The sequence below is a fragment of the Ornithorhynchus anatinus genome, chromosome 10 (genome assembly GCF_004115215.2).
Source record: "Ornithorhynchus anatinus isolate Pmale09 chromosome 10, mOrnAna1.pri.v4, whole genome shotgun sequence".
Classification (NCBI taxonomy): Eukaryota; Metazoa; Chordata; class Mammalia; order Monotremata; family Ornithorhynchidae; genus Ornithorhynchus; species Ornithorhynchus anatinus.
Window position 1 is genome coordinate 45,499,445 of NC_041737.1, and position 23,523 is coordinate 45,522,967.

The following is a 23,523-nucleotide window of genomic DNA, read 5'->3' on the forward strand; positions in this document are numbered from 1 at the left end:
TTATTGAGCATAGAGCATTGTACTAAGCACTTGGGAGAGGACAGTACAAGAGAGATGGAAGACTGCCTTTAAAGCAATCAAGCCACAAACACAACTAGGGCTTCATTTTAACCTCTTCACCTCTGTGCTATATTTGAAGTTTCTTAACTTGTGGACAGATAGTGTGGTGCATGTTTTGGTTTTATTACTTTTCTTCCAACCTCAGAGTTGTCAGCAGGACTTCATTCCTTGTTTCATGTTTGGTAGATTAACAGTCAAAATGATAGACTTTTATACCGATAGGGCCAGCTACTAAGGGGTTCTGAACCACAGAAGCCCCATGACCCCCAGTGCCAGAGAAACACCAGTCCCAAGAAGTGGCAAGCAGGTGTAGAAAATGAATAATATTGGGATTTTTTTTTCCTGACCCAGAGAAGAAACTAAGAGGGTGAGATCACTATGAAAATAAGTCAATCATATTTATTGAGTGCTTACTGCATGCAGAGCACTGAATCAAGCGCTTGGGAGAGTACAATACAACAGAGTTGGTAGACATATTCCCTGATCACAGTGAACTTACAGTCTAGAGAGAACTTACTGTTGTAAAAAAAAATCAATATTACAACGTTTATATATTGCTCTGTCCACTACAGAACTAGAGCGCCTTGTAGACAAGGACTACTTTTCATTCAATTTAGTTTGCATATATCCAAGTTACTAGCAGAGATACACCCTTGTCAGCATTCCATAACTGTCACTGATACTAATGATTATTTTTGAAAGCTTAGATTTTTCTACAAACTGCAAAAGTCAAATGAAACCAAGAAAGCCATTTTTCACTAGATTTTCTTTTCATTATTATTTCATTATGGCTTTTCTGAAGGAATCTGAAGGAAAGCAGAAGAAACAGCAATTAATATCTAACTTTCTTGACCACCATAGCACTAAGGTAAATTCAGAAAAAAAGAACAGGAAAGGTAACTAAAGCCTTGGATAAAGCATAATTTTTACAAATGTTAGCTTGAGGGTGGTAGTCATTACTCCAGTATTATTTTTTTAGGTCTCACTTATCATAAAGAGAATAAGTCTTTCAAAGCACACTGCCTGGGTGAAAGAAATTTTACCTGTGAGCACGGTAGAAATAGCATCAAATACTTCAGGAGTATTGTACCTTCATTAGTTCTATTAGATGAACTCAAAATGGGTGAAATGGCTACCATCTGCTATTACTAGCATAATCCTTGTCAAATTAAGGATTTAATTTTCAGCACTTTTAAAAGTTCAGCTTTAATTTTCAGTATTAAAATGAGGGATGATATTGATATCAAATATATCCCATGTCAAAATTTGACCTTTTCAGTATTCCACATTTAAATTAGCAAACTATCCCTCCATACACACACATCTTCTTTCCAAGGGTTAGTTAGTTGGAGCATACCTAGAATGGACAACCAATCAGAGAATATTGAAAAGATCAAAAGAATCCCCATTCTACACAGGACAATGAAATTATTTTCCCATGTTAGTGACAAAGATGGAAACGGGAATAACAAATGTTGCAACCTAAATCCTTTTCTGTGGCAGACACCTGAGGGTAGAACTGCTGCTTCAAAAAGAGTAATATTTTTCCAGCTTCCTCATCCCCAAAAGACAGTAATTCCACTAAACATCCAGAATGTAACACTTCAACAATAATTGAACAGTTCCCTTTATAATGCCCCAAAATTTCATGATTTTCCATAAATTTGGAGTGCGGCCATATAGTACATTCAAGGTCACATGTATACCTAGTGAATCATTTTAGCACTATTTTTTAACACACACTATTTTTATTTCCTTTTTCTGGAGAATGTTATATTGGCAAAGATCAACATCTGCAGAGAAGCTGCTCACTAATTTAGCTTTTAGAAGCTATAGTTACCATTTCAGCAGCTTATTTCTCACCCAGGGGAGATTTTGAACTTCATCTTTCTTGAAAAAAGTAAACCTATTCATTTTTTTTAGAATATATTCATTTCTTCTACCACTAGTATAATGCAACCATAGTTCAGGGGACAGACTTTTAGAAAAGATCATATTCTATACATCCTGCAGAGCATCTAGCTAGCAGCAATTAAATGACACCATTATCACAATTGCACCAAAGCAGTCAATTTATGAGGAATCCTATTGGTTTCAAATAGAATATCAATCTCCTGAAGTGAGCAATTAACCATCTCTTCACAAATATAATTAAGCTGATTGTTTTGTTTATTTCTATTTACTGTATAGTAGCATTTGAGCCAATGATGACTTTAATGAGTCATTCCTGGGATAAAACCCACAAGGAAAACGGAAAGGGGAAAGCAAAGTTCCCAAAACCCATTTCTCTCCCTTTCCCTTCTCTCATCTAAATAACACTTCCTCCCTAGAGTTCAACATTTTTCTTTATTTCTGAAAGGTAGCAAATGCCTAATTAATTTCTCCATTAAATGAAGCTATTCCCCTATAAAACACTTCTGAAAATGGAATTATTCTTTACAGATTACTTTGGAAGAAAAATTAACTCTAAAATCATCTAACAGCAGTGTAAAGCAATGAGAAGCAATGTGATCTAGTGGAAAGAGCACAGACCTGGCAATCAGAGCACCTGGGTTCTAATTCCAGGCTCTGCCAATTGCTTGCTCTGTGTGACCTTGTGCAAGTTATTTAATTCATTCATTCAGTTGTATCTATTGAGTGCTTTCTGTGTGCAAAGCATTCTACTAAACACTTGGGGGAGTACAATATAATAACAGACACATTCCTGCCCACAACAAGCTCAGTCTAGAGGGGGAAACAGATATTAATATAAATAAATTACAGATCTGTAAAGTGAGGATTAAAACATCCTCCCTCCAATATAGACTGTGAGCCTCATGGGAAATAGGTCTGTGTCCAACCTGATGTAGTTGTAATAATAATAACTATGGTATTTGTTAAGCATTACTGTGTGCTGGGAACTGTAATAATAATGATAATTGTGTTATTTGTTAAGCTCTATGTGCCAGGAACTGCACTAAGCGCTAGGGTGGATACGATCAAATAGGACACAGTCCCAGTCCCACATGGGGCTCACAGTCTCATTCCCCATTTTACAGATGAGGTAACAAGCACAGAGAAGTGAAGCGATTTGTCCAAGGTCACATAGCAGTCAAGTGGCAGAGCCAGAGTTATAACCCACAACTTTCTGACTCCCAGGCCTGTGCTCTATCCACTATTTCATGCTGCTTCTCCTATCTACCCCAGCACTTCAAAGAGTGTTTGACACATAGGAAGCACTTAAATACCATAAAAATTTATTACAAAATCTAAAGTTGAAGGTTAACTGTGATATGAAAGCAACACTAGAGAAAGGTTTGGGGGCTGCATAAGTATTGACTTCCCATCCTAATTGACTTTTAGAGGAATCAGGTAATCAGTCAATTATTCACATTTATAGAGAACTCTTCAAATCAGACAGAAAAATCTACCTTTTGTCAGTTGCTCTTTTAAATTAGCACCAAAATGTCAACCTGACAGATCGAAGAACCATCCAAATAGCCATGTATTCTCATCTTTTCTATAGACCACCTTATTTCGTATCTGTAAAAGACCTAATTATCCCACATGGACCAGATAGAGTGTTGTAAAATTCAAACTTTAGCAACCTGTCAGTTTCAAATACAAAAATCTGATCAATATAGTCTTACCAATTTCCCTGGAGATCTGGGTAAATGCTTCTACACCACTCTCTCCATAGTTTCCTTCTGAAGCCAGTGTGGATACATAGTTCCATCCAAGAGCTGTCACGATATCAACCATGGCTTGAGCTTGGTAAGAGTCAGGAGGAACCACTCGAGAGAAAAAGTCATATCTGGTGTTATCACTTAACTCTGGAGCTGTAGATGCATAGCTGACTTGAGGTATCTGCAAATCAAGAGACAGGTCATTTCAGTCAAAATCAAATTAGTTTAAGTAATCTATTATGCCAGTTGACAGAAACATCCAAAATTACCACAGAAACCACATAACACCATCCGGAAAAGGAATCACCCTTGTTTTTCTGACAAATGATTGATCTGAGTTGATTCTCATGAAAAATGGGAGGGGAAGCTATTTTAATCTTTCAAAATGTAATGTTTCCTCCAAACAAATGATTTTTGCTTTTCTCCAGATGTCATAACTTCTGGTATATAAGAATCGATTTTTTTTCTTTAATTTGGAGCTGGTTAGATTCTAGCGCAAAAGTGAAGAAAAAAGGAGCAACATAATCATATATAAAAAAAAGGTCACCTTTGAAATAAGCTTAGTCTTCGTCTTTAAATTCTACACTTGTGACTGAAGGAATTTTAGGGTAGATGATTAGGTTTGATGCCATTTCATTCTAGAGATTTTGCTTTATTGATTTTTCATTTAATGTTACAAGTTAAACTCACAGCCTACTGATAAAGCGGATGAACATTCAGAATCTAACAAACATCTTATTCTTCCAAAATAAAACATAGACAAATCTTGATACAAAAATCCTTTTTTTTAATAAAGATTTTCATTTTTCAGAAGGAAAGAGATTAGCTTCCTAATGTAAAGGTTGTATAGCACTAAGAATGAGCCTTCATTTGCAGTTCTTTTTATGTGTATTTTTCATACGCAAGAAATTAGCACTGTAGCCACAAACCACAGATGTATCAGTATCAGCAGTACTTACTGAGAGCCCATTATGTGAAGGAAGAATACTGAATTAGGCAGTTGGGTAATATGCAAAAAAGGTAAAAGTTCAAGATCTACAATCTAATATGGGAGAGAGCATAAATTACAAATATTCACTGGGCTTGTTCTAAATTGTTGAAAGAGTGAGAAAAAATATTTAAATAGAGAAGAAAAAAGCTGGATCACTACATGTCTAATTGCCTTGAAAACCCATTTCCCACCTTGGAGCCCTGTTTTCCTTCAAACAAGTAAAATGTCACTGAATCACCATCTGAAGATATAGAAGAAAGACTTCTCTTCCAAATAACCAGGTCCAGAGCTTGCACTCCCTGTCAGTAGTAATGCTTCACTGCCTCTCTTCCCTGATTCCTTGCCCTGTACACACTCCCTCAGCATACATGCCCTCCAGCTGAGAAGACTCATATGAACTCCAATTCATCTACGTTTAGCTTTCACCAACATCCCCTGTTTGGAGTTTCTCTCCTCTCTGTGGGTCTAACCTGATTATTTTGTATCCACCCTGGAGCTTAGTCCAGTGCTTGGCATATAGTAAGCACTTAAATGCCACAAGTATTCTTATTATTTTCTCTCTCTGCTCACAGTATGGTTTGTTTAATGGAGGAAGAGGATGGCAGGGTGAATGTCTCAGACTGTTAGGACAATTTGTTTCCTCCAGTGAATAAAGAACAAAAAACTCTGCCATTCTGCAGGAGGTATTAATGTGCTGAACACTTCCTCAGTAATTCTGGCCATAAAAGCAACAATAGTCTGCTCGTCTGAAACCATGTGACATCTTTGCTGTGGCTGCAGGACCAGGTCATAAGATGAGGAATGGTTGTAGCCACTAACTTTCTCCTGACTTCGGCCACCAAAATCTCTCCCAGAGATAATAATATTGAGCACTGTACTAAGCACTTAAGAGAGTACAACAGATTTGGCAGACATGATCGCTGCCCACAAGGAGCTTACAGTCTAGAGGGGTAGACAGACATTAAAATAAATTACAGATATGTACATAAGTGTTGTAGGGTTGAGAATTGGGATGAATATGAAGTGCTTAAAAGATCCAAATTCCAGTCTAAGGGTAATGCAGGAGAGTGAGGGAGTAGGGGAAATGAGGCCTTAGTCAGGGAAAGCCTCTTGGAGATGTGATTTTAATAAGTCTTTGGTAGTGGTCTGTCAGATATGATGTAGGAGGGAGTTGCAAGCCAAAAGCAAGATAAGAGATAAGGGTAGGATTGGACTTTTAGGATTGCTGCCTTTTGGGCATTTATTAATTCATTTTTGCTCACTTGTTTTTATCAGTTGTATCTGATCTTTATTCCTTCAATCTTACTTAATGAATGCTTACTGTATGCAGAGCACTGATCCAAACTGTTATATTGGACTCTCCCAAACACGTGCAGTGCTCTGCACACAGTAAGTGCTCAATAAATATGATTGAACTTCTATTTTTAATATATGATCCCAAAGCCTAGTATAGTGCTCTGTACTAGAAGCTTGAAACACGATGCTAAATGAATATTTATATATTCTTCCCTGTGAACAATGAGGGGAGGGTATGTTGCTCCTATATTGGTCTTTCAACCACATACACACACCTGGATTGGATTGTCAAGATGCATGCATGTAAACATTCAGTTTGTCCACAGAAGTACCTTTGCATATATTTTCAAAACTAGCAATAGATGGAGCAGCATCATGATTTCAATGTGTGTCACATAGGAATTGCTCTTTCTTGAACCCCCTCAGGTGATATTTCATCTCAATAAATAGTAATTGAGCACCTACTGAGTATAGAGCATAGTACTAAGTAACTGGGAGAGTTCAATAGCATTAGTGGATCTTATTCCTGCCCTCAAGGAACTTACAATCTAGCAGGGGAAATAGATACAGAAAATGTTTATGGATAGGAGGAAAAAGGAAGAGTGCTTATGTAGATGAGTGCATGCTTAAGTCTGTCAAACAATATGTGAAGAATTGCTATTTGGTGCCGTGAATAGACAAATGTTTAGATGGCACAGAAGTTGTGAAGTGGTAGTTTTTTTCAATCAGTCAGTGGTAGGGAATGTGTCTTACCAACTCTGTTGTATTCTCCCAAGTGCTTAATACAGTGCTCTGCACACATTAAGTACTCAATAAATACTATTGATTGGCATTTATTGAAAGCTTACTATGTGCATGCATTCATTTAGCATAATTCTGGTCCTAGAGTGAAGATTCTTGAGGAAAGGGATCATGTCTATTACCTGTACTGTACTCTCTCAAGCTCTTAGTTCAGTGCTTTCCACACAGAAGGGTTTGGGTGTTTTTTTTTAAATGGTATTTGTAAGCACATACTATGTGTCAGAGACTATACTAAGTACTGGGGTAGATACAAGCTAATCAGGTTGGACACAGTCCATGTTCCACATGGAGCTCACTTTATTAATTCCCATTTTACAGAAGAGGTAACTGAGGCACAGAGAAGTCAAGAGACTTCCCCAAAGTCACACACCAGACAAGTAGTAGAACCAACATTAGAACCCAGGTCCTTCTGACTCCCAGGCCTGTGTTCTATCCACTAGACCATGATGGTTCTATTGAGGTTGCTCAACAAATATTACTGATGGCTTGATGTCTTCCAGATTTTGCCTGGCACTAAACTGGATGGGGAAAGGCACTTGGAATTTGGGACTCAGTCTCCAAAGTAGCAGGGAAGCAATTTGGCAGGCAAGGACTGATGGTTGGAAGGAAGCCATTTCACGTCTGTGGGCACACAGAGGTAAGACAGGGAAAGTTGTCCTGGGTAAAGAGTTTTCCTGGCTAAAACCAGAGGGGGTTGGCTGGGGCCAAAGAGTGGTAAGTTCAGCTAGCAGCAGCCAAACAATAGAGGGTCTTGAGGTGCCAGAGTAGGAGCCCAGACTTGACTCAAAAGAAGACAACCTCAAGACAACTGGTCTAACCAACGAACATTTTGTTGGTCACGCATAGCACCAAAGAGAGAGAGGCTAGAAAAAGGGGGTGCAGAGGGAAAAGGAAGTTTCTTTGTATTTTTGTCTTTCCCCAACTTTTCTTATTCTTAATTTATAATGAACAAAATTTTGAACAAAGAGTACAATTCTAGAAAAGAAAGTGTTTTAAACTTCATTTGGATGTTCTGATGGAATATAAAGAAGTGAAATTACTTATCTCTCTCAGGGGTGTTGTGAAGCTTAATTACTTAATATCTTTCAAGAGATTTACAGACAAGAGTGTACAGGTAAGTGAAAAGTATTACTATGAAAATTGTCAGGGTGTTCAGAACACCTACTCTAAAACTGACTTTAAAATTGAAAATTTAGAATATTCAGTCCATATAAGTGATTGAGGAGAGGAAGGAGGGGATGATAGTCAATCATTTTAAGAGTAGCATAGTCACTTTAAGCAAATTTATATTGACAATTGACATTCAATCGTGTTGCCAAAAATTGAGGGGATGAAAAACCCACCAAAAGAAGGATTGGCACACACAAACCCATTTATGGTATATATTTAAAATACATATATTTTAAAGGGTGAAAAAGTTCAGTTTCATGTGGCAATGGTGTTGTTGACTAAAGCAAAAGTGATTTGTGTGTGTTTACAACACCTTTGCCCTTTGTAGCACCACCAGGCTGAATTTAGACATTTTGCAAATAGGAAAAAATTTAGCTCAATTTTTTTGTGTGCCTCTAACTACAGCCTCAGATGAGAGCTAAAGTATGGTCCTGAGGGAAAAAGTTGACACCGGCATGAGGGAACTAAAGTTACTGATCTGAGAGCAGCTTAAGATCATCTTTGCAAGGTCATGAGTACCAAAGCACTATGTTCAAAGGGGCAGCTCACAGGAAAAACACCATATTCCTGCATCACCCTCTTCCATTCTGCCCTTCATGCGTGACTTTCAGTGATGAAGGCCTCAGATTGCAATGGTAGAAAGGAGGCATTCTCCCTACCAGCCATCTCACAAAGCATGTACAGGGATCCTGGGTGAAATAGTGTGGATTACTCAATATACAAAACTTAACTACATCTCTAAAAGTTACTCAAGCTCTTGCCCTGCTGGCAGTATAATACACTTCTTCCCCCATTAACTATTGGTCTTTGAAAAAAGCTCACCTCAAAGGCAGGGGACCAGAACACATTTACTATTGTATTTTCTTGAAGAAAATTTGCAGATGGGCAAGGGATTCTCTCTCAAATGGACTCATGGATGCAATTTCACAGTTAACAGCTTTCTCTTTGAACCAAAGGACAACCCTAACTGTTCTCCATGTTATTGTTCTCCATGTTTCTACTGGCTCAGCAGTGACTAAAGTGCAAAGTGTACCAATAAATGTCATTGATTGATTGATTGACTGGGTGTATGATGTTGACTGCAATATCAGAACAAAAACCACCTGAAGCTATTGGAGCATTAGCTATAAAATGACTCATAAAGCCTAGGTTTTTGCATTATATATGTTATAGTAATGTATTATTTCAGTAGCACTTTGTGTTGTCTAAGTACTTTTTTAGTTAAGACTCACCATCCCCATGAGAGCTATTGAAAATATTATTGCATATATTTTACATAGACAAACACAGCCAGTTCTTCCTACCTTTACCCCCAAGGTAGGACCTAATATAGACATTTAAGCCCATATTTAGGTAACTAAATAAATAGTTTAAAAAGAAAAGTCACATGATGAAAATTATTGAGTTCTAATGGATAGAGTTTGGGCCTAGGAGTCAGAAGGACCTGGGTTCTTATCCCAGCTTCATCATTCATCTTCTATGAAACCTTGCGCAAGTCACTTTACTTCTCTATGCCTCACTTACCTCACCTGTAAAATGGGGATTAAGACTGTGAGCCCCCTGTGGGACATGGACTGTGCCCAACCTGAATAACTTGTATCCACCCCAGGCTAAGTTCAGTGTCTGGCACATAGCAAGCACTTAACAAATAATAATAATAAAAAAGGTCCTGAAAAAGTCAAGTCCATTGCCCTTTTGAAGGACTTTAGGCAAGTCACTTATCTCTGTGAGTTAATTTCCTCATCTGTAAAATGAGAATTAAATATCTATTCTCCTTCACCCCTCCCTCCTTAGACAGTGTATGGCACAGAGTAAGCACTTAAATGAGCCCGTTGTTGGGCATGGATTGTCTCTATCTGTTGCCAAATTGTACATTCCAAGTGCTTAGTACAGTGCTCTGCACATAGTAAGCACTCGATAAATATGATTGAATAAATGAATGAAATACCATAATAATTAGAACAATGGAGTAGAGAAATAGATTGACTGCAATGTGGGAGTGGTGATGGTTTCCCTTTGTCTCAATGTCTCTGACTTCCTGTCTTGCCTTTTTCTTCCTCTACCCCCTTCACATATTTGGACCACTGATCCCTTTACTTTCACCATTTCCCATTAAAAGCGACAGCCACTGGAGTGTTGTGGGGAGAGGGAAGAAGTGTTCCTCTTTGAATGGAGAAAACATAGGCACTGCCATTTTTAGGAGTTTGAATAAGTTGAGCCACCCCCGGGAGAACCCATCATTTTTGGTTTGGGGGAGCGAATCCTGATTGCAATCATCATGCCAAGGCAGAGAAAGGAAACGTCATTTCTATTCCCCTACATTCAGGGTAGACTTTCATTATAAAGATTTCTAAACCACTGTCACCACCCCAGCACATGATCATGGAGAATAAGTAAACCCTTTTCTTCTTTGACCTCCTGATTCTTTTATGACTTCACCTTGAAAATAAGATGTCTTTAAATATTTTTTCAATGAAGGGAAAAGAGGAATGGGCTTCCCAGAACAGCAGCATTTGTCTAAATAAAGTAATCATTGAAAATGATTGATTATGATTTGCCCTGAAAGAGCTACAGTGGAAGTGAAGCTCTCTCTTAACATCATCTGCTAAATCACTTAAAAATTTAACTCTCCCACCCACTCATTCCCATCACTACTGACTTTGAGCTACCACTGAATGCTTAATTTCCCTCTTTCACTGATTTCCGGACTGAGCAATCTCAGCTATGGTTGATTTTTTTTCTTCAACTATGTCAGCAGTAGCACATTAAAAAAGAAAAGTGAGTAATTATAACAAACGGATTGAAGTCAATAAACTTCGGGCTGGCAAATGTACAATTTCATCTGGCATTTTGCCACTCACTAATAAACTATTTGGATCCCCTAAATTAGGAAGAGCTTTTATAAGGAAATTTGGCTGCTCAAACACGTTTTCCTGTTGGCAATTGCTTGAAATTTGAATAATTCCCATTAATCACTGGTACTGTTGTCACCACCATAGTTTTTTATTGCCTATTTTAGACAGCAGAGAGGGTGCTTTCTGAACAGAAGAGTAGTTATCCAGTGGCAAAGGGGAAGATATCAAATCCCCTACTCTGCTATAACAAGAGTCCATTTCCTACCCACTACTATCAATAATATAATTATTAATTGTATTGATAATAATTATTAAGCTTCAGCACCATTGGGGACCTTACACAACCAGGTAAGGAGGACTCCATAGATTTGTCACAGAGCAGAATGGCAGGGGAGGGGAAAAAGCCAGGGAGAGCTGGTGATTCAGGCTTAAGTCTACACACATCACAAAACTGTAACTGGTATGACCCTGTTGCAATTCCATAGATACTATTCAATACTTTTGAGCTATATTCCAGGCACACTTGTCAATGCCAATTTGGCATGGATAAAATTGTGACCATTTTCCATGATGTCAGTCAAAATACAGGCTATAGAAAAATGCATTAAGTAGGGTTGATGGAACTCACGTTTATGTCCTGAGGTGCTTGACTGAAAGATTTTAAACCTTAAATTTTCACCATGTGCAGCTCATTGAATAGGAACAGCAACTACATATATACTCGGTTTTATGGAATATTTCATAGACATGCTACCCTGAAATTTCATCTAAATCTCTGATGTGGAACTATATAATGTGGCACTTCCATTGACATTAATTCCAATAACAGCTAAATGGAGTAATTCTTTTAATAACCATTTTGTCAAATGGATATGTAAACAAAGTCACAACAGTTAAAATGATTTGATTAATTAACACCCCTGGGGCCAAAAGCAAATATGGGTCAACTGTATCTACATTGCAAATTGCATGCATAGTAAACACAGGAGGAACAGTCAACGTGATTATTCTGGGGTGCTTGGAAAAACTCCACTTCCACATCTATATCTCCATTACCATTTTTTTGGATTAAATGAGTACTTCTAAGCACAAGATACTGGGCTCAAAATCTGGAGAAGTCTTTGAAAAAGATACCAAGATTTGAGTCTTTTCTCAAAATGAGGTTTTTTTAAAAATTTATGAACATTTGAGATCCAATTTATCATGTAGCCCTATCATCAGCATTCACCCAGCTCCTGTAGGAAAGACAAACCACAGGGATTTTCTTTCCTCTCAATAGGGGAGGAAAGAAAGGCACACAAGGGCAGAGTAAATGCTAAGTCACATGAAAGATAAATGCAAGTAGGAGGTATTTTGGGAACAGGGATAAAAAAGCCAACAAATAATAATGGTATTTATTAAGCACCTACTATGTACCAAGCACTGTTCTAAGCATTGAGATAGAAACAAGATAACTAGATTGGACACGGTCCCTCTTTCACATATTGCTCACAGGCTAAGTAGGAGGACAGCAGGCATTGAATCGCCATTTTACAAATGCAGAAACTGAGGTACAGAGAAGTTAAGTGATTTGCCAAGATGACACAACCGGTAAATTGGAGAACTGGAATTAGAGCCCACATCTTCTGATTCCCAAGCCTGGGTTCTTTCACTAGGTCTCCCTGGACAGTACAGCTATTCAAAGTTCACCAACTCCATTCTATGGGATCAGTCTTGTTGAGAAATCATTTCCCTCCACTTCCCCATTCCTAGTCTCACAGCCAGGCTTGCACCAGGAATGTTCAGCCCCAGGACCGTTTTTGAGTTGTCAAAAAAGGGTGCAATGTGGGTAACTGCATAGGATGAACAATAAGAGATTGGAGTGGGGGAGGTTCTGAATTTAGAAATAACTTATTAATCTTTAATGCATTCCTATTTTTGTATCATTCCCATTTTGAAATTCTGCCTCCAGAAAGTACCTCTCAGTGACCTGACAATGTGTGCCTACCCCTCTAGACTATTAGCTCTTTGCAGGCAGGGAATGTGTCTACTACCTCTGTTGTATTGTACTCTCCCAAGAACTTAGTACAGTCCTCTGCACAGCAAATGGTCAATAAATACCACAGATTGATTGGACACTCATGAAAATTTCTTCACCAGTTCAAGAGCACTGCTATGGGGTCAACATGTTCTTTTATACCTGGGCAGCAGTGAATGCTGATAGGGCACCAGACAAGGGAAAGGGAGAAAGAGGAGAAGGGGTAGGGCGAGGCATTTTTTTCATGTTTTTATTTTGAGCTCATAGTCTTCAGACTTTTGGCACAATTGGGTCCCAAACACTGCATCCTAAGTTAAATGTAACCAAAACCAACTTTCCTATAGGATCAATATTATAAGTGGTGGATTGATTCAATCCATTAGTGGTGTTTACTGAGCACTTACTTTGTGCAGAACACTGTATAAAGCACTTGGGAGAGTACTATATGAGTTGCTAGGCATGATCCCCACACTTGGGAAATTTAGTGGACTGTTCTTCCTGAACTAAGATTGGAATCCCTCTCTTTACCAAAATTACCCAGAATTGTGCACTTGATTATAGATGAGTAATAGTGCCACATTAATGTATTTCTTTTTAAAATCAGAACTTCAGGAATAGGATAATTGACATACTTTATTAGAAGTAAAATCGAAGTGACAACCCTCCTTAGTGACTTTGTCTGACAACCAAGTAGCTGTTCCTTCCCCATTCCCTTCCCTCTTTAAATTTTTCCGTTATTTTCCAACAGCTCCTATGCACCTCCCCATCTCTACCCAGGTCCCTAGAACTGGACCATAAAGGAGACTAATGCTTCAAAGAGGAAACTTATGTGTTGAAAGAGGAAATGGCAGTGGGGGGGGGGAGAGGGGAATTTAGAAACATTTGAAGTGCCATTCACTCCTCCCAGATTTCACCGCTGATCAAAGATGATGGACACATCACTGATTACCAGGTGACAAACTGTCAGGGACTGAGAGGAAATCACTGCTTAACATAGACGAGCACTGGCCTTGACATTTGTGACTCAATAATGAACTTTGTCTACAGGTCTTTCTCATCTTCTGTTCTTCCCAGAAAATGATACTAAATTCCCCCTAAATCCTAAATTTCAGTCCTAGGGTTTTCTCCAGGTAGTGTCTTCCTGCTAACAATATAGAAAAATACACATATTCATCATCACACAGTTACAGAATATTAATACTGTAGTGACTGGAAAAATGGCTATCAATGGAATCCCTAAATTCAAAAATCTAAAGTTTCTACATTTCAAAATGCCTTCCAAGTATTTGTTTGGAGATAAAACATCCTTTTTAAACAAGCAATTTTAAATAAATCTAACTACTAAAAACCCTCTTTTAGAAGAACTTACATTTTAATTTCACAATTTCTTTTAAGTCCATAATTTATGAGATGCTATTGACTATTCAATAGATTTTGGATCCCACTGAAATTATAACTCTTTTTGTTTGGTAGTACGTTGTGCATGGTTCCTTCCTAATCCAGCTAAGGTGGAAGAAACAAACTCATCCATCTCCCGGCCCCCAAACTGTAGCAGTGTGGCTTAGTGGAAAGAGCCCGGGCTTGGGAGTCAGAGGTCATGGGTTCTGATCCCAACTCCACCACTTGTCTGCTGTGTGACTTTGGGCAAGTCACTTGACTTCTCTGTGCCTCAGTTCCCTCATCTGTAAAAAGGGGATGGAGACTGTGAGCCCCACGTGGCACAACCTGATGACCTTGTATCTCCCCCAGCACTTAGAACAGTGCTTAGCACATAGTAAGCACTTAAATGCCATCATTATTATTATTATAATCCACCCCCCCGGATGGATCTGGAACCATATCACCTGTGTAGTTTTTCCCAGTCTTCTGCACATAGTTAGTGCATAAGAGCATTACTCCTAATACCATCAACATCCCACTTAAAGCCATAACATTCATAGGAGGAGAATTCACAATCTCCCCAAGTCACCATTGTCAATATTAACCAACTCTCTTGGTCACAAAATTCCTCATATTTCACCTATTGCTGCAACTTAGGCTCATTTCCCCCTCCTCTGTCATTTTCTGCACCATCTGCCTGCATAGCAAGCACACAGACATCACCCAGAGTTTAAGAGCTCTTCATGTATCTAAAAGCACGTTTTTAACAGCCCTTCATCTCTTGTCCAGGGTGAATAATTTCTATTTTTGAACCTTTCCTAGAAAGTGTCAGTTTTCAACTCTTTAATCATCACAGTGACTCCATCCTCTGAAGTCATTCCCAGTTCTCCACATCCCACTTTATTAGAGGAATTCAGAACCAGACTCAGGACACTAGCCAGGATGTGATGAGAGCTGACTGTGGCAGGATAATGACCCCATTTTTCCTCGGGATATATAGCCAGAATTGTGCTTGCTTTTATAACCTTTATACTACATTGCTGGTTTATTGGCCACATTCACATCAGTGAAAAACTAATGCATGCTGGAAAAAAAACCAAATCTACCTCTTTTGCATTCAATCATTAAATCGTATTTATTGAGCGCTTACTGTGTGCAGAGCACTGTACTAGTGCTTGGAGAGTACAATCCAGCAACGGATAGAGACAATCCCTACCCAACAATGGGCTCACAGTCTAGAATGGGGAGACAGACAATAAAACAAGTAGACAGGCATCAATACCATCAAAATACAATTATAGATATACACACATCATTAATAAAATAGATTAATAAATATGTACAAATATACACAAGTGCTGTGGAAACTTTTTTCATGCACAAAATGAAACTATTTGATTTTCAATCAAATGAAAGAGTATTTTCTGTCATCAATTTTGTGGATCAGCTAAACTCCATATGATAGAAGTATTAAAAGCCTGCTTTGTTTCCTACGAGAGTTTCTCCTTGATGGTGACTTCTGATTGGCCAGAAAATTACTCAAGTTGTCACTGCTGCCTGGTGGTGCTTATTAGGTCTCATTTTTAATTGGGCTTTATTTGATTTCTGTTACCATTTGGCAATGACCAGGGAAAGACTATGTTTTTCCACAGATTTTCAGAGTGGTGGTAATAGACCATCCTTTTACAGTGTGAATAAACACTTATCTTGATGTTAGAGTGGTATTCAAAATAACTCTTCATGTAACTCTGCTTGAGTAATCAGTTTGATGAAGCTCTTTGTTTTCTTAGAACTTTCCAGGATAGCAGAGAGGTAGCACAACTACGGGAGGGTGAAAGGGTGTGACTTGCATCCTGTCAATCAGGCAGGCGGGTTAACAGTTCCCAGGGGAAACTCAGAGTTGGGATTTGAGGAGTAGGGCCCCAGAAGCATTAGTTTTTGTCTGCAAGGGCAATCCCTGGTAACATGAAGTTGGGTTTAACAGGCTTGGCCTGTTCTGAGTGGAAAAATCCTTTCCAAAACAACTTGGTTTTAACCTGCTTACTACCTACTCTATCCCTTGGATGAAGAGACCCAGACAGGTGTGGATGGTTTTAGTAACCAGTTAGATATTTTCTAATTTTCCACATAGTCTCTGCACACATGACCCAGGAACCCTTAAAAAGGAAAGTTTCTTGGAAGCTAGCAAAAGGTCACGAACACCTTTGCTCTTAGTTGTTACTGTAGCATGAGCTTTATTTTTTAGCTGGACACTGTACTAAGCTCTGGGGTAGATGCAAGCTAATTAGGTTAGATGCAGTCCATTCCCCACAAGGGGCTCACAGTATTAATCCCGATTTTGCAGTTGAGATAACTGAGGCATAGGAAAGATAAGTGAAGTGACCAAGGTCACACAGCAGACAAGTGGCAGAGCTGGTGTTGGAACCCAAGGCCTTTTGATTCTCAGGCCTGGGCTGTATTCACTAAGTCATGCTGCTTCTCTATTCTGCATTGAAAAAAGGAGTTGTTCCTATTTGAATTGGGCTACATCTGAAATAAATAAAAACCAATAGATTCTGAGTAAACATTCAATATCTTAAGTCTGTCTAATGGCTCAAGAAACAATGTGGAAAATCTGGCCATTGCCGACTCACAAATATTCAATGGTTGTTCATATACCACCACATCAGAAAAAACAACAACCTACTCAGTATCAGCTTTAAACTACTCAATCAGCTCTTTTCTTCCTATCTAACCTCTCTAACCCACACACTTTGCTCCGGTAATACCAACCTACTCAGTGTGTCTCACTCATCATCAATCTCTTGCTCATACCACCCTCCTACCTGGAACACCCTCCCCTTCAAATCAGGCAGACCACTTGCCCAATATTGAAAACCTACTAAAAATCACCTCTTCTTCACACCCTGTTTTCACTTCCTTCTGCACCACCTGTGCACGTGAATCCTTAACCGCTGAGTACTTAGATACCCCACCTAACTTATTTTCATATCCTTATACCTGGTTCCCTCCTCTAACTGTAATTTATTAATATCTGCCTTTCCCACTACCTTGTTAACTCCTTGAGGGCATCGCATACACTTACTCAATTATACTCTCCCAAGCATTTAATACAGTGCTCTGCACGTAGTAATTGCTCAATAAACCCCACTGATTGACTGATTCCTATTCCTTAAGTGAAAGCTAGACCCTTCAGAAAAGAGAGGAACTCTGTGTGATATACCAGATACTTTTTAACACATTTCTGCCCGAATGTATAAGATGATAAACTAGTATACACCAAAGAAAGTAAATAAGCCTCCTGAAGATCTAACACAGAGAGTTGTTTTCTCACCCACTAAAGTCTAGCTCATTGATTCAGTCTCAGTAAGAAAAGGTAAGTAGAAAGTAAGCAAGTATATTATTGGGTGAAATGGTGTTGTCAAGTGAGCAGATCTGGATAATTCAGGATTTAAAAAGGATCCTCTTTTCTTAATAGTGTATTTTGCCAGAGTTCTCCAGATCATTCCCTGAATTTTCCACTTGAGTCCATCCTATTTCCCTCCACACTTGACCAAAACTCCAAAGTCTCTAAATTCCATTTTTCTGTTCACAGGCCAGGTTTTGGATTTTTTTAAAGAAACAATGTGGGCAGAACCTTCTGAGGTTTGTTGTTTTTTTTTAACTGAACTTAGCATAATTATTGTTCTAATTATTTCCATGGATCTAAGGATGGCAAAATTGATATATCACGTCCAAAATGATTTTAATGGAAAGTATTATTGCTACATGTCTGTCAGGATCCACCACTGTGTTGTTGGTGCTTAATTATATTTCCCCAAAACCCTTCTTCATGTCTGTTACAGTAATTATTAATTTTAAAGTTCTTCTTTTATTCCTCTGCTTCCAAAGGACTGAAGGATTAAGTGCAAAAGTGAGCTGTGAATAAAGTAAAATGGTTTTGATCTAAAAATAAAATTTCTCAAAAGAGCTGAAATCTAATGCACCTCACGCCGGAGTAACAGAATGTGAAAATACATCCTCAGCATGCTAGATCAGTGACACTAAAAAGCTAAAATGTTGATGCTCATCTTTAGCATCCTAATAATATGGAGCAGATAGAAAACATATCCTGACTACAGAAAAATGAGCAATAATCCCTGTGAAGGACTTGGAAGTATAATCCACTTACTAAAGAAATGCTTACATGCCCCCTGAATATGCCTCTTAAGTTCCAAATTATTGACCTCTGTAATATGGAATACTGGGAAAACATGAAGCCATGGAAATACAGAACGAGGGGGTCACCTGTTTTCGTCCTGGGAAAAAAAACAACATTAAAAACTGTGGCCTTGTACCCTTTCAGTGATGGAACTCAATGCTAATATTTTCACACAGCTCTTGATTCTACTTGCCACTGTTTATTAAACTGCCCCCAATCTTTAAGCAGCTTATAAAATGCTTCATACCCCCCAGATAGAGAAATAGATCCTAGAGCTTCCTGGATCAGATCTTACTATCAGCAACACTAACTTCATGGAAAGATATGTGAATGCTTTCCTAAAACCATGCCATATCTAACTTAATTATGAATGTTATCCAGCACTTAGTACAGTGTAAGTAGAGTGTACAGTGTACACTCATTGAAAGTGCTTAATAAATTTATTACTGATTGATCCAACTACACCACAGTGAACTTAAGAGCTTGTGTTGAGTTCCATTTCCAGTATTCCAGGGAATTTTTTTACATTTCAAAAAGGATTAAGAGTCCTTGAGACAATCATTCAGGAAGCTGCTAAATGTTAATGCATAACCTTTGGAAAGTCACACAAAAGAGGTTCTACTGAATCATCCAAGCAATAAAGGCTAGTAATCATCCTGAAGAACTCTCAGGTCATGTACCAACCAGCCTTAATGAAACTCTAAAATGCCAAGATGCTTCCTAATAAGCCTCAATTGAAAATTCACCAAATTCTACCACCAAACCTCTTCTTTTACTTGCCACAGACATCTCTTCTTCCTCCAAACTTCAATTCAAGATAAACTTCAGTTTGACAATAAAGTCACCAGCAGCAGCACCACATGACTAACAGAACAAGTAGAATTCCCAATATCGGTTATGAGGGAAAAACTGCCACCCACCACCACATTCCCCTCCTCCAACAAGCCTTCCCTAATTAAATGCCCAGCATCTAAGTCAAATAACTCCATCAGGCATCTCTAGCACTTGTGTCCATCCTCACACTTTTGTATAAACATTTATTCAATAATAAATGTAAATATTTAAATTGGCTACTGTATTTGTAAATAATTTCATGTCTGCCTCACTTGTTAGAGTGAAGCTCCTTGTGGGCAGGGAACATGTCACTTAATTGTGGTATTTGTTAATCAATCAATGGTATTTGCAATTAAACTGTAGTGTGCAAAACACTGTTCTAAGCACTTGGGAGAGTACAAAGTTGGTAGCTATGTTCCCTATGCAAAAAGAGCTTACAAATCTAGTTAAGCACATACTATTTGCCAAGCACTATACTACTCCTTTTCTTCAACTCCTTTCTGCTTTGACCTGACTTTCTCCCTTTATTCATCCCCACTCCCAGTTCCAAAGCACATATCTGCACAAATCTGTAATTTATTTATCTTAATGTCTGCCTCCCCCTCTAGACTGTAAATTCACTGTGGGTGGAGAATGTGCCTATTATCCTGTACTCTCCCAAGTACTTAGTACAATCTCTAAACAGTAAGGATTCAAAAAATATGATTGACTGACTGGCTAAACTCTCAGTTTGATACAAGATAATCACATCAAACACAAGGCAGTCTACTTTGTTTTGTATTTTTCAAAGTGTTTCTAAAATGTTGATTACTGTCCTGTCATGTGGAGCATGAAGAGATTAGGAAAACTACCAGAACAGTATATTTGACCTTCCATCCCAATGCAAGTAATAGTTGAATACTTTTTTTCTACTATCACTAAGTATAATCCCATTATTCTTTAGTGAAATGTAGCTGATAGTCTTCTCTCAGTTCACCCAGATCCTTGAATTACATCAACTTTACCAGCTTTACTCTTCCCCCTCCTTGTTCATACTTACACAGAGGGAAATAGAACTAATTTAGAAGGAAATCAGAAAGGCATTTTTAAAAAATCAAACCCCCAAGAGATAATTAATTTGAACTCTAGTTGACTTATAGGTTAATATAATTCAAATTCATGGAATGTTAGAGCTGCAGAGAAATTTAGTAAGTCAGTCCAGTACCCTGCCTCCAGAAAGAACTCATTCATGCAAGAAAGGTAGGAGCTTAACGATTAATAATTTCAAATCATATCCCAATAAAAGCAAATAATGCCACAGTCAAGCTGATACCTCATGAAAATTATCAATGATTAGGCTGTATAAACAGCTGAGCAGGCCTAAGGTCCACCAAGAATTCCATCCCTCTCCCTGCCCACTACCTCCCTACACCACTGACCAATCAATATTTGAGAGTCTATTGAGTGCAGTGATTTGGACTACCAGTCAATAATCAATGGTATCTATTGAGCACAAAGTACTGTACTAAAAGCTTGAGAGAGTTCAGTACAATAGAGTTGGTATTTGCATTCCCTGCCCACAAGGAGCTCACTGTATAGAGGGAAAAGCACAAAGGAGACAACAGAAAAAAGACAAGCATTGCTTGCCCTCAAAGAGCTTTCTATCTGTAGGATGAGACAGGCTGATGTGAATTATTTAAAGTTAGTCTCCATTTTTCCCTAAGCCTTGCTTTCACTACACATTTTGGTTAGAGCGCTTTGAAGGAATCAGCAAACATTTTTCAGACAGTGTTTTCCTTCCTGCTATTTCAGCACCTGGGGAAATGGAACTAATGGTCCTTAAGTGCTTAAGCACTTAGTACAGTGATCTGCAAACAGTAAATGCTCAATAGATACCATTGATTGATTGACTGATTGATTAATTACACTGCCAGGGCAGAAAGCTCTGAAAAGCTGAGGAAGGGAGGATTGGACTGAAATGAAAGTGTGAGTCACTCCAGCTGTTTGCCTTCATTCAGTTCTTGGTTCCAAGAGGATCCTCTTCCCTTTATCCCTCCTGTAGGCTCTCACAACCTCCATTCTCCAACCCCTCCCTTTCCCCCAGTTCCATTGCAAAGAATTCAGTGGACACAGGCAATGAGGTTTAGAAGTCTGCAAAAGACATTAAACATAGTGGTCCCTTCTTTAAGTATTCAGTGGAGGGAGAAATTTGAAATCTGAGAAGCAGCGTGGTTTAGTAGATAGAGCAAGGGCCTGGGAGCTAGAAGGACCTGGGTTCTAATCCTGACTCTGCCACATGACTGCTGTGACCTTGGGCAAGTCATTTTACTTCTCTGTGCTTCAGTTACCTCATCTATAAAATGAGAACAAGAGTGTGAACCCCATGTGGGAAAGGGGCTGTGTCCAACCTGATTAATTTGTACACACCCTAATGCTTAGAACAGTGCTTGGTGTGTAGTAAGGGTTTAACAAGTACCATTTGTATTATTATCCTGAGGCTTAATGATAAACATTGTTCTGGCCTTAATGTTCAGTTAAGACGGCAGGTTCATAGACTCCCCCAGGAGTGTCAGAAGAGTCAGAAGTCATCCACTGTAGGGAAGCTTTGGAGATAAAGGACAAGGGACCCAAAGAGGAGAGCACATAGTACTGTGCTCTGCATACAATAAGCACTCAATAAATACAAGGGATTGACTGTGGGCATCCTGGCTTTCTCCAGCTTTTTTCTGACAAGATATGTGCCTCTTTTCCCCTGACGCTCCACTGGACCAGCTCTCTCTCTCCAATCTCCTGCCCACCCCTCAACCCTCCCATAGCTGCAGAATGTTCAGTAACATTGGCCCAGAGAAGTAAAACTGAGGGAAGTTCTGACCAGCTGTTGGTGGTGGTAGGAAGAGGCCAGACCTATAATAAACCACCCAGCACCCCTTATTTCCTGGCTAAGACATTTGCTCTCCTGCTGTGAACTGTTAGTAATACCCAACCATCTACTGTTAACTTCCTAGCTATTCAACTCTTCCATCCTCCTGGACACAAAAACTCTATTCTGATGTATTCCTACAGTTATTTAAAAAGCGACGCACACACATGCCAATGTGTTGGTGTCCCAAAGCAGCTCAACAAGAAACAGGCCAAAAGTAGGATGCACTGAAAAATGAAGTATTTCCATAAACAAAGAGTTACACTCATCCTTTTCGTTGAGAATTGCTTAGTTCCATGAATAAAAGAAGTGGGGTTGATCTTAATCCACAGGACACAGAAGTCCTAGAAAGGAGAGTTCTAAATTAACATTTAATGCAAGAAAGCTAAATGTCTCATTGTCTGCAGGGACTGTGTCTACCAACTCTGATATTGTACTCTCCCAAGAGCTTAGTACAGTGCTATATAAACAGTAACTGTTCAATAAGTATGATTGATGTCTTGATTTTTTTTAAAGGATATTAAATATAGCCTTCATGAATAACTTGGGAAATAACTATCCAACAAGAAGGCTGACAAAGGGGATTTTATCCTTATTTCAAACACAAGGAACCTGTCGCTTTGCTGACAAGAAGTAGGTAACCGTGCGTATATGTGGTAGGGAAAAAAAATCACAACCACTTCAGGAAAGTCAAGACAATTTTGTGGCCTATTGTTTAGTTTTAAACAGTATCTGACCCCTCCGTCAAATAAAGAGTACCTGAACTGTACAACAAATAAAAGGGTTAGATTGTATTATCAAAGAATGGAGAAAGCATTCTTATCTGCCTTCCAGCCATTTCTGAAGGGTGCTCAAGCAAGTTCCTCTAAACAGCAGCTCCTCAGAATTGTTACTTAAAACTCCTAGCCTGAATGAGCATTGTGCAATTAAACAGCATTTGTTAATTTTCTTTTAAATTAAAAACAAAAAGTAGGAAAATGGAATATTGGAAATTAAATGACACAAATACCAGTTTCTTTCAGACCAATTAATTTCCAGATGCAGTAAATTCAAAAACATGGAAAATTTTATTACAGATGACTCTCATTTAATCCTAAATTAAATTTAAAGGATTTGTTTTCAAAATAGTTAAATAAAATGAATAAAAACCTTTGCAGGTAGAAGGTGGCAAACATTGAATTTGTCAGCAAATCAACATATTAAATATGTTGCAAATAAAATCTATTAAATTACCTTTTTAATTAAGGGTAATGAACAATAAACAGATGATATTTTAATTTTCTCAACTGGAAATACTTTAATTAGAATCACTGTTAAATCTTATTCGGCTAAATATTACTCCTTCAAAAGCCAT

General features: G+C 38.4%; 1 protein-coding gene across 3 annotated transcripts in view; it reads right to left on the minus strand.

Moving 5' to 3' along the window:
• Positions 1-23,523, minus strand: part of GRM8 (glutamate metabotropic receptor 8) — a 458,029-nt gene that overhangs the window by 359,285 nt on the left and 75,221 nt on the right. For all 3 annotated transcript variants that reach the window (XM_029072711.1, XM_029072712.2, XM_029072713.1), the window contains exon 3: positions 3,690-3,906. In XM_029072711.1, the coding sequence (XP_028928544.1) occupies positions 3,690-3,906 (217 nt within the window). The remainder of the gene's footprint in view (positions 1-3,689; positions 3,907-23,523) is intronic.